Raw genomic sequence first — 12,375 nt, forward strand, 5'->3', positions numbered from 1 at the left:
TCCCCAGACCCTGCAGTGGCAGGAGCCTCGTGCACTGGGTACGTCCTTTTTTATTAGACATGCAGGGAAATTTCCGGTTGAGTTTCTATTTTGTTAGTTTATGTTTTAGGCAGTAATTAGGAGTGATTGTTTTTTACTTTTTATAAATAGATATGTAACCCAACGATTGTAGAAGTTGCATATGGAATAAAAAGTAGCCTTGGGTATGGCTGTGTTGCTTGCGATTGCATGCTCTCTCCTTCTTCCCTGCGATCTGGTTCCCCTTCTCTTCTTCTTTTTCTTTCTTGCTCTATTTTATGCTACTGTTGTGGTTACTCTGTTCTGGTCGATTGGTACAGCCCATCTATTTTTGATAGATCTCTTTCGCTGTTGAGTCATTCAACCTGATATTTTGGGTGTGAGCATCCCTGGCACAGGAGACCCGACCCAAAGAATCTTATACTCGAAAGTCACTCCTATGAGAGTAAAACCAGCAACAAGGGCTGGTGCAGTGGTGCTACATCTTCCGCTCGATTCAGTTTCAGTCGCTAAGTGTCACTTATTCACTTTGTTTCTGCGTGTTTTCTGGTTGTAATCAATACACCATTGAGTGATCACACTTTCCCCAAAGTCTCCGCTTAATTGATTCCTTCTCGGAGGAGTTCCTTCAATCAAACCTCTCTTTGGTTGCTGCTGGACTGTGTGTTGTGAGGTTCAACCTCACAACCGTGGGTTGTTATTTGATTCCTATTTGTTTGATTTCCTTAAATACCATTACCTTTATTCCTAAACCTCTTAATCTCTAATGTCCCTTTTTTATGTTACTGCCAAGATTGTCCTTTTTCTTTATTTTGTAATTGCAATTTTATCCTTCTTTATCAACCTCAGTAACCCTCTCATAATCTGGATATTTACAGTTCTGCAACTTTTCTGATGAACTTCAAAATAATTACAGTTTTGCCACTAGACTATTGATTTGATTACTCCATTGCTCGTTTGGGCCCATAGCGATTCCGAACCCTGGGTTCACACCAAAATCTTAACAAAATTCAAAATTTAGAACCGTAATATAAAGGCTGCAGAAAGTTCTTATTGATCTTGTTGAAGTATATTGAGTTCATAGGGAGAAGAGGATATCTTGATTAGAATACTCCATAATATTCTAGTCGAGATTCCTCTCCTCCTCATGTGTCTCTTCTATTTTATGTTTATGTTTCCTAATCCTAGTTGGAGTCTCTAGTTCTATTTCTAGTTTCTTTTCTATTTTCCTATTGTAATGTGGAGTCCTGATATGATTAGGAATTCCCTCTCTTAATGCTTTAAATACCTAGGGTCAACCTTTAACAAAGAAGGTGATATAGAAGATGATGTTTCCCGTAGAATTAAAGTAGGATGGTTGAAATGGAGAGGAGCATCAGGAGTTTTATGTGACAAACGCATGCCTACTAAGCTTAAAGGGAAATTCTACAGGACAGTAATAAGACCAGCGATGACTTATGATGCGGAATGTTGGGCAGTTAAGAAGAGTAATATAGATAAGATGAGTGCAGCGGATATGAGGATGTTGAGAAGGATGTGCAGCAAGACCAGGAGAGATAGAGTAAGGAATGTTTGTATTATAACCGAACTGGGAGTTGCACCAATCCAGGACAAAGTTCGTGAGAGCCGCTTGAGGTGGTTTGGTCATGTACAAAGGAGACCCATGGATGCACCAGTAAGAAAGAGTGACCAGATTCATTTGGAAGGAACTAAAAGAGGTAGGGGCAGACCTAAAATGACTATTAGAGAAGTGGTAAGAAAGGTTATGCATATGGTAGGGCTCGATCCTAGTATGACCACGGATAGAGTTGTTTGGAGGTCAAGGACCCGTGTAGTCGATCCCTCGTAGGGGGATGTTCCTGGGATGCTGCTTTGACTAATGCTTAGACCTTCTTCTTCTTCTTCTTTTTTTTTTTTTTTTTCCCGACCCTTTTGGATCCTTGTAGCTGACCCCATTTAGTTGGGATAAGGTTATGGTTGTTGTTGTTGTTGTAATGTAATCTTTTAGTATAAATATAAACAAGGTAAGGGAGACTGTCAAGTTCGACAGTTCTCTTAATGTGCTTTGCTACATGGTATCAGATCATAACCTTTAATTGATTGTTCTCCTGGGATTCTGGTTTGAAGGTTCTTAATAATTTTTCATAAAGGGTTGCAGCACCCTATGCTGCATATTACTGCAATTTAAACCCTAGATGGAAAACTAGGGTTATCTTACATACCTGAATCAAGATCGATTGGAGACTTCCTTCTCAAGCTGCAGTATTCTTTGAAGACCATATCCTGCGATTACTTCTGTCAGATTTTTTATTCAATCAGCAGATTATTATTGCAGATTGCAAGTTACTCTGTTTTTAGTGAAAGTTTGGTGAACTTTTCTTCTCCAATCGATCCAACTTCTCTGGTGAGTTTTTTGGATTTTATTTCCTTCTCCCAGAACAACACTTGGCAGTCTTATTCTCAGATTTTTTTTTTGGATGAATAAAAATATATTACGAAGAAGAAAGGGGGAATATACAAGCCCGAAGGCAAAAAAGACAAAAGCCTAACTAGCCGAATGGAAAGAGGAAGACCCCAAGAGACAACAATGAGCCTGTTCCTTGGGGAATCCTTTACATTAGCAAGGAGGAGAGAGTTAATTTTAGAAGAAACTTCAAAGGAGATGGCATTCCGAATCTGATCAAGAGAGCGGGAGTTGGAAGTCCATCTTCTAAGGTTGCGTTCCATCCAAATATGAGAGATGGCAGCGCAAAAGGCCAGCTTGCCAACAGTATCACAAATGGTTTTTCCTCCGAATGTCATGTCGATCCAAATCCACTCCCGATGAAGGAGGAGGGATCTTCTACCCGGTCAGCAAGAGCGGAGAACCTGCTTCCAAATGGAAGAGGTCAGGGGGCAAGAGAAGAACAGGTGATCTGAATCTTCCTGGCCATTCCAACAAAGGCAGCAGCGGGGGGAAACTTGAATGTGACGGTGGATGAGGAAGGCCCGAGTCGGAAGGCAACTGGAGAGAGCACGCCAAGAGGTGAGGTTGTGGCAAGGGATGTGCCCTTTGAACCAAAAGACTTTGTGTTAATATTCCCCACTGCCGGTAGTGTTTTTATCTGCTAATTTGGTTTCATACACCCTAATTCGATACTGCCAAGTGTGCCTCTGCTGTTCTGGTTATTACTATTGCCTTCTTTAGGGTATTCTTCAAGCCCTAATCTACTGCTGTCCTGGTTATTGGTTCTGCCGATAGCACTGCTACTGATTTAGGTTTTTTACAACCTAACTTTGCTACTGCTGAATACACTGCTGCTGTTTTTGAGTTATTTCAATCCAAATCTGGTTCTATCTAAGAATCGATTACTGTTGCTGTTATCCTAATCTGGTTTGATGGCTGATCCCAAACCACCAATGGACAATGTCCAAGTTCAAATAACTACTATCAAACTCTCTGAAGTTTCAAATTATTTATTGTAGGCCCAAGCAGTGCAAGCTTAAGTACATGCCAAGGGCAAACTAAAATACATCAAAGATGATCCTCCTGATCGTGATCCTAAGGACCCTACCACAATCACAGCTCATGGTGAGTGGATGCATGAAAATTCTATTATAAAGATATGGTTATGGAACAGTGTTGAACCTACTATTGCCTCCAATGTGATGTTTTACACATTTGCCAAGGATGACTGGAATGACTTACGTGAAAGCTTCTCTCAAGAAAGGAATATCTCCCGTATGTATGATCTCTATGAGAAACTTTTTACTTTCCAACAGGAAGATAAAACCTTGAATGAATACTTTGCCAGTTATAAGGGCATGATTGAAGAACTCCAGATACATCAGCCTCTGAGTCTCTGACTACTAATCTGGATCACTTAAAACAATAAAGAGCTGAGTTCCATGTTGCAAAATCCCCAGCTGGACTACATCCTGACTACCAATTTGTGAAGAGTCAGTTGCTCACAGGGGAGAAGGTTCCTTCTCTCAATGAGGTTTTTTCTCGTATTAACCGTCTGGGTGATCAATCCAAGCTTGGCAATACTCCCAAGGATAACTCAGCATTTGTTGCAAATCATGGACGAGGACGTGGCGAGGCAAATTTAGAGGCTGTGGTCGTGGCTAATTTAGAGAATGTGGCCATGGCAAATCTTCCCACCAGTGCTCCTATTGTGGCAAATCAAATCATACCTGAGTGGGTGAATGAACTAGCCAATGCTACCATGACAGACATATCATAGTTGTCAAGGCGTCGACTAGGCGTCCAAGCACCTTGGTCACCTAGGCTGGCGCCTTGGTCGCCTAGGTTGGTGCCTTGGTTGCCTTGGTCGCCTAATTGGTGTCCCCTTGGATTTGGACCCTCTCCACCGCCTTGGGTCACCGAGGCACCGTGACAACTATGCTGACACTGCTACTGAGAAACCTACCAGTTAAATGAAACAGAGTTCTACTACTTCATCATCTGTGGCTCATGATGATTACAGCCAGCTAGTCAAATGCATCCAACAACTTGAAGCTACATCAGCCTCCATCTCTACCGCCACTCTAGCTTATAAAGGTAACTCTGCCTTTTCCCCTTCTTCTACATCATGGCTTATTAATTCAGGTGCTCCACATCACATGACTGGTAAGTCAAGTTTATTCTCTTCCATAAATCCCCTTCAAACCTCTTCCAATCCTTGTTGATGGATCCTATAGTCAGGTAACTAGTCATGGAACTGTTTCTCCAACATCCTCCATGACTTTCTCTCTTGTTCTTCATGTTCTTAAATTAGCTTTAAATCTTTTATCTATTAGTCAACTCACTAAGTCCCTTAACAGATTAGTAACTTTTTATCCTTCATATTGTGTTTTTCAGGACCTTTAGACAAGGCAGATGACTGGTGGAGGGCTTGAGCGCAATGGGCTATATTACCTGGATGTCACCGGACCTTCCACTACTGCTACATCTACTACCATACCATCTCCCATGCAATGGCATCTACACGTCGGTCATCCATCCCTACCTAAACTCTAATTAATGGTTCCTAGTTGCAAGCATGGTACTAAATCTCGTTTCGTTTCGGTGTTTCGGTCTGACCGAAATTTCCGAGATACCGAAATTTCGTCGAAATATGGTATCTTTCTGTGGGTGTAAAATGCCAAAAATGACCAAGATTTCCAAAATTTTCGAAACGAGATGACCGAAATTTCCGAAACGAGATGATCGAAATTTCCAAAATTTCACCTAAATTTCCGAAATATTCGAAATATTGCATTTTTTTATATCGGACTTGCGTTTCGTTTCGGACAGGTCGAGATACTCGAAATATTCGATATCTCGACCGAAATTTCGCGAGTTTTAGTACTATGGTTGCAAGTCCACATCTCATCTTGAATGTGAAGCTTGTGAACTGGGCAAACATCATCGTGCCTCTTATCCAGCCCGTCCTTTACCTAGAAGTTCTTCATTGTTTTCTTTAGTTCATTCTGACATTTGGGGTCCGTGTCGAGTTCGTAATAGGTTAGCATTTTCTTATTTTGTTAGTTTTGTGGACAATTATTCCAGATCCACTTGAGTTTACTTGTTGAAGGACCGGAATCAATTTCTTACTGTATTTAAAAAAATTTATCAAGAAATAAAGACTCAATTTGCCACATCCATAAAAAAATTTCATTCCAATAATGCTCTTGAGTACACTCAAACTGAGATTTCTGATTTTTGCCTCACCCATGGTATTATTCACCAAACTAGTTGCTCGTACACTCTACAACAAAATGCAGTGGATGAACGCAAAAAATCAGCACTTACTAGAAGTTGCCTGATCTATTATGCTCCACATGAATGTCCCTAAACGTTTTTGGTGTGATGCCGTCCTTACTGCTTGTTATCTTATTAATTTTATGCCGTCCACGGTTTTATATATTAAAATTTCTTTTTCTATTCTTTATCCTGATAGTCCTTTATTTTCCTCTCCACGTGTTTTTGGTTGCATGTGTTTTGTCCACATTCTTCATCCTACCATCGATAAACTATCTCCTTGGTCTATTAAATGTCTCTTTCTTTGTTACTCTCATACTCAAAAAGGGTATAAATGTTTTGATCCTATTTCAAATAAAGAGTTTATTAGTGCTGACAATACCTTTTTTGAAAATACTCCTTCTTTTTCTCCTACTTTTGTACCGTCCACTAAGGTTCGAAAACTCGGGTCTCGGTGCCAACTCGGACCCTCGAAAAACCGAGTCGAGCCGAGATCTCGCCGAGTTGGTGCACTTTTTTTTTTCTCGACTCGAAGCCACATCTCGGTGGGTTTTAGACCTAGTTTGGGTCTAAAACTTGGTATTCAGCCTATTTTAGGCCATTTAAACACAATGACACTATTAGATTTTGCAAAAACAAAGTCCAAATAGGAGTTTCAGTTAATGGGAAAGCAGGACAGACACTTATGCTAGAAACCAGGACAGACACAGGACAAACACAGGACAAACACTTATTTATGCCTAATATCATTTAGGTAAATTTCATTTACTTAAGATATTATTCATAAATAAGCAAATACCCCCTATTTGAATCCAATAAAAATAGTTAAAAAATCAAATTCCAAAAGGAAAAAAAGTGACCCCAGTTCAAGAACAAAAGCTGGATTTTCGGTAGTGCAATTTTCAACTTTCTAATCTTTGGGGTTTTCTCAAATCAAAAATTCCATAAATCTTAATATGGTAAAACATTGCTAAATATCAAAGTGCGTAAAATATTCATTTGTTTTGATGTCAAAAATATATTTTCATTGAGCGATTTTGACAGACATTAGCACACAGAATTAAGTTTGACGTACATAACTCCTTGATATAAATCGATTTAAGAAATCTTGAACTTGTTGGAAAGCTTTCAAAACAAAGCTTTCCAAAGTTTTCCAACAAGTCCAAGATTGCTAAAATCTGATTTATATTGAAAGAGTTATGTACCGTCAAACTTAATTCGAGTGCAATGTACGCAAAATCGCTCAATGAAAATAGTTTTGGACATCAAAACAAATGAATATTTTACTGCACTTTTGGTTTTTAGCAATGTTTTACCATAATAAGATTTATGGAATTTTTAGATTTGAGAAAACCCAAGATTAGAAAGTTGAAAATTGCACCTACCGTCGAAAATCCAGCTTTTGTTCTTGAACCTGGGGTGATTTTTTTCCTTTTGGAATTTGATTTTTTATCTATTTTTATTGGATTCAAATAGGGGGTATTTGCTTATTTATGAATAATATCTTAAGTAAATGAAACACAAAAGCATTTACTTAAATGATATTAGGCATAAATAAGTGTCTCTCTTGTTTGTCTTGGTTCCTGGCATAGATAGGTGTCTGTATACTAAGAATTTCCAGCAAGATCTCGAGATCTGGCACTCCTATAAAGGACCTAGATGGGCATTTTCCCATGTCAAACCGAGATCTCGATCGAGATATTGTACTTTTGTGACTCGACCCCCATCTCGTCTCGGATTTTCGAAATACCGAGAAACTAGGCGAGATCTCGCGAGTTCTCGAACTATGCCGTCCACAGTGAACAATGAAGATCTTCAGGTCCATCAATACCTGTCACCATTCCCATCCCTTCACCGATTCAAGTCTATCACCGTCGTCGGTGTCGAGTCTTTAACCACCGACCTTTCCATCCACCACTACTCCTATACCAGCTTCCATTGTCCCGCTAACTATACCTGATCCATCCCCCACTGCTCCTGATGTTCCGGCCTTGCCACCTGCTATAACGAACGTCGATCAGCCCGAGACTCAATTTGACTGCTGTTGAAGGCTCCATCGACTTACCCATTGCTGTTCATAAAGGTACTCACTCTTGTACTCACAAACCCCACAACTACTTACTGTTTATCCTATTGAGTAGTATATTTCCATTTCTCATTTTCCAACCCACTATCACCCACTTGCTTCTGCTTTATCTACTAACTTTATACCTCACACCCACCATGCGGTGTTCTCTTACCCTGGTTGGAATTTGGAAGGCAGCCATGGACACCGAGATTGATGCTTTATTATCTCGGAATACTTGGACTCTGGTTTCATTACCTACTGGGAAGGATCTTGTTAAGTGTCGGTGGATTTATACTATAAAATACAATCTGGATGGTTCTTTAGAGCGGTTGAAGGCCTGCTTGGTTACTAAAGGCTATACTCAAACATATGGTGTGGATTACTTTGAGACTTTCTCTTCAGTTGCTTATTTGGACTCCGTCAGATCCTTATTTCTCTGGCTATTAATTGGCCCTTATATCAGATGGATATAAAAAATGCCTTTCTCTATGGTGATCTTCAAGAGGAGGTTTATATAGAGCAACCTCCAGAGTGTGTTGCTCAGGGGGAGTCTACCAAGGTTTGCAAGCTTCATAAGGCAATATATGGGTTGAAACAATCTCCAAGAGCATGGTTTGATAAGTTCAGCTCCATTGTTACTCAGGTTGGATTCGCATAGTGTTATTCTGACCATTCTGTTTTTGTTCGCCGTCAGAGTTTAAAGGCGGTGGTGATGGTAGTCTATGTGGATGAAATTATTATATCTGGTAATGATGCTTTTGGTATTGCCCAAGTTAAAGCATATATTCATCAACATATTCAGATGAAAGACTTGGGTGTTCTCAAGTATTTCCTCGGTATTGAAGTTTTGCGAAGCAAGAAAGGTGTTAGCTTATCTCAAAGTAAATATGTCCTTGACCTTCTGACTGACACTGGAATGCTTGCTTCCAAACCAGAAGATACTCCCATGGACCACCATCCAAAAACTTGGATCCATTAAGAGTGAGGATTTTCAGATGTTCATCGGTATAGAAGATTAGTTGGCAAACTTAATTATCTTACTGTCACTCGCCCAGATATATCCTTTGCCGTTGGAGTTATTAGTCAATTTATGCAGTGTCCAAAAAAAATTCATTAGGATGCTGCTTGCCATGTGTTGCATTATCTGAAAAGTGCTCCTGGTAAAGGTCTTATTTATCGGCCTAATCGGAATGCTAATCTGGTTGGGTTTTCTGATGTTGATTGGGCTGGTGCTGATGGTCATAGACGTTCTACGACTGGCTATTGTACCTTTGTGGGTGGTAATTGGTCACCTAGAGAAGCAAGAACAAACCACCATTGCTCAGTCGAGAGCTGAAGATCAATATCGAGCGATGGCACATATTACAACTGAATTGATGTGGGTAAAATCCTTGCTCCAGAAATTGGGATTTCCCATGACTCAGCCTATGCAGATGTTTTATGATAATCAAACTACTATCTCTATTGCAAGTAATCCTATCTTTCATGAGAGGACCAGGCACATTGAGGTTGGTTGTCACTTTGTTCAGGATGTTGTTATGAAGATGTTGATTGTTACCAAGGTACTAAAACTTAAAACTCGACCCTGGGAAAAACCGAGATCTCGGTCAAGTTGGTGCATTTTTTATTTCAACTCGAAACCTGGTTTCGGTGGGTTTTAGACCTAGTTTGGGTGTGAAACTTGGTACTCAGCTTATTTTAGGCCATTTAAACAGAATGGTTCTATCAGATTTTGCAAAAACAAAATTCAAATAGGAGTTTCACTTAGCGGGAAACCAGGACAGACACTTACTTATGCCAGAAATCAGGACAAACACTAATTTATTCCTAATATCATTTAAGTAAATGTTTTTGTATTTGTATATCAATTAAGAAATCCGGAAAAACACAGGATAGACACTTACTTTGTTTTGAAAGCTTTCCAACAAGTCCAAGATTGCTTAAATCTGATGTATATTGATGGAGTTATGTACCGGTCAAACTTAATTTTTTTTTATGAACGGTGTAATCACACAAACCACAAACCAATCCCAAAAGGTGAACCAACTTTTAGGACAGTCAAACTTAATTTGGTGTGCGCGAGTGCTGTCAAAATCGCTCTGAATGAACGGTGTTTTACCATATTAAGATTTATGAAATTTTTAGATTTGAGAAAAACCCTAGCATTAGAAAGTTGAAAATTGCATCTACCACCGAAAATTCAGTTTTTGTTCTTGAACTGAGGGGTTGACTTTTTTTCCGTTTGGAATTTGATTTTTATCTATTTTTATTGGATTCAAATAGGGGGGTATTTGCTTAATTATGAATAATATCTTAAGTAATACAAAATCATTTACTTAAATGATATTAGGCATAAATAAGTGTCTGTCCTATGTCTGTATACCAAGGTTTGCATAGATAGGTGTCGGTATACCAAAATGGCAGTCTCAGTAGAAGTGGAACAGCCTCTCGGTCGAGATATCTCGAGACAGCTCGAGATGGCACTTTTATAACATAAGATGGGTAGAGATTTGGGTCGACCCGAGATCTCGGGTCGAGAGAGATATTGCATTTTTTAACCTCGTATTACGTCTCAACTCGACCTCACATAAAACCGAGATCTCGGTTGAGATCTCGCGAGTTCTCGAACTATTATTGCTACTCCGTTTGTCTTTACTACCAATCAACTTGGTGACATGTTTACAAAAGCATTGTTTGGACCTGCTTTTTGTCGAAGTTGTTCCAAGCTAGGTCTAGATGATTTGTACGCTCTAGCTTGAGGGGGAGTGTTGAAGTATATCGAGTTCATAGGGAGACGAGGATATCTCGATTAGAATGCCATAATTCTAATTGAGATTCCTCTCCTCATGTGTCTCTTCTATTTTATGTTTATGTTTCCTAGTCCTAGTTGGAGTCTCTAGTTCTAGTCCTAGTTCTATTCGTAATTTCATTTCTATTTTCCTATTGTAATGTGGAGCCCTAATATGATTAGGAATTCCCTCTCTTAATGTAATTTTTTAGTACAAATATAAACAAGGTGAGGGAGACTGTCAGGTACAACAGTTCTCTTCTCTTCCCCATCTTCTTCTCACTTTCTCGGTTCTGGTTTCTATTAAGTGTGCTTTGCTACAGATCTCACTGTTTTTGACAAAATCTGGAAGAATGGTACCAAAGGCGTTTCAAGAACACAAACACAGATAGTTACCGAGTATGAAACAAATGAATTTGCACATGAAATATTAAGTTTCTGGCACAAATGAACCAACTTGGATTAACAGATCAAAATACAAAAGTATACAATGACAATTAAAAGAAAAAGAAACTGAGAATGTGAGAACAGCACAATGCGTTGCAGTTTTTTGCAAGTACGTCCATATCATACTTAGAACAAATATAGACCTGCCCTAGCATACACATAAATAACAAATAATATGGAACTTCAATCAAGAGCAAGGACATGGAGGCTCAGAAAATTCCAGTTTCTCAAACAAATAAAATGCTCCACATGGAAACAGTAACATCTGCATCGATTGTTGACAAGTATCAGATAATCAGAAAACCTGAGGGGCCACTTTGTATTTTAGGAGGGAAAAACATCGAAAATTCAAGTTTCAACAGAAATAACTATCAAATTGATCTATGAGCCCAATCTCAGTCAGACAGATTAAGGAGTTGACATTATTTGATAAAAGATATGTTTCATGTAAAACTAATCACCAAGACCAAAAAAAAACAAAAAGCCATACCAATCGGCGAAACAAGTAAGTCCACGTGAGATAATGCACGGCATCCTCCTTGTGGCAAATTGTCCCTGAAACAATCTCTGCATTAATGTGATCGTGCAAGTGCTCCCTCAGACTACTCTCAACTGGGAACGGTTCGTAAAGAAACTGCCAATAGTAAAAGAAGAAAATTATTCCACATTTTAAAATCAGTATACGTCTCAATTTAGATTATTAAGTTGATGAATTCCTTCGAAACCTTCTTGTAGAAGCTCTTTTTGGGTTCATGCACAAGAATTGCTGCTTTTCCATGTTGGTCATACTGTGGTCGCCCAGCACGTCCCATCATTTGCAAGATATCTGTAATGGGAAAATCGACGTATCTTTTTGCCTTCCCATCATAATATTCAGTTCCCTACACCACAAACCATTATAAAAATAAATGGCCATCAGATACTGTGGAGAAAACACAAGCGAGAGAGAGAGAGAGAGGCTTAATTGGTGCCCAAAATAGATGAAGATTTTAAGAAAATACACACAAATTTTCTGCAGGATTTGTCATGTACAAACCTAGGATCATGATGATTGGTATTTAATAACAGCACTAGGAAAACTATTAGTTTTCGGTATAAAATGGAGGAACTTGTTTAAAACTCATTTTTCTTAGCCACCATTTACTTCCAGATGAAAAGGGTTGGACGGAGGATCACTTCAGAAGTTTGAGAAATTAACCAAACAGACCCTATATTATGGTATTATTAATATTTTTGGATTTCCTTACTGAAAGGGTCGAACACATGGACAAGCAGGAGGAAGAGAGGGACACTAATCATGATGCGTTTCGCTAACCTGTTAGGACAGAT

The 12,375-nt window shown here is 39.1% G+C and overlaps 1 protein-coding gene across 1 annotated transcript in view; it reads right to left on the reverse strand.

Moving 5' to 3' along the window:
• Nucleotides 1–12,375, reverse strand: part of LOC122670668 (DExH-box ATP-dependent RNA helicase DExH14) — a 178,437-nt gene that overhangs the window by 34,217 nt on the left and 131,845 nt on the right. Inside the window, exons 39-40 of the mRNA XM_043867628.1 lie at nt 11,772–11,927; nt 11,537–11,680 (exon numbers count right to left, since the gene is read on the reverse strand). Of these exons, the coding sequence (XP_043723563.1) occupies nt 11,537–11,680; nt 11,772–11,927 (300 nt within the window). The remainder of the gene's footprint in view (nt 1–11,536; nt 11,681–11,771; nt 11,928–12,375) is intronic.

This window comes from Telopea speciosissima, chromosome 8 (genome assembly GCF_018873765.1).
Source record: "Telopea speciosissima isolate NSW1024214 ecotype Mountain lineage chromosome 8, Tspe_v1, whole genome shotgun sequence".
In the NCBI taxonomy this organism is placed as follows: domain Eukaryota; kingdom Viridiplantae; phylum Streptophyta; class Magnoliopsida; order Proteales; family Proteaceae; genus Telopea; species Telopea speciosissima.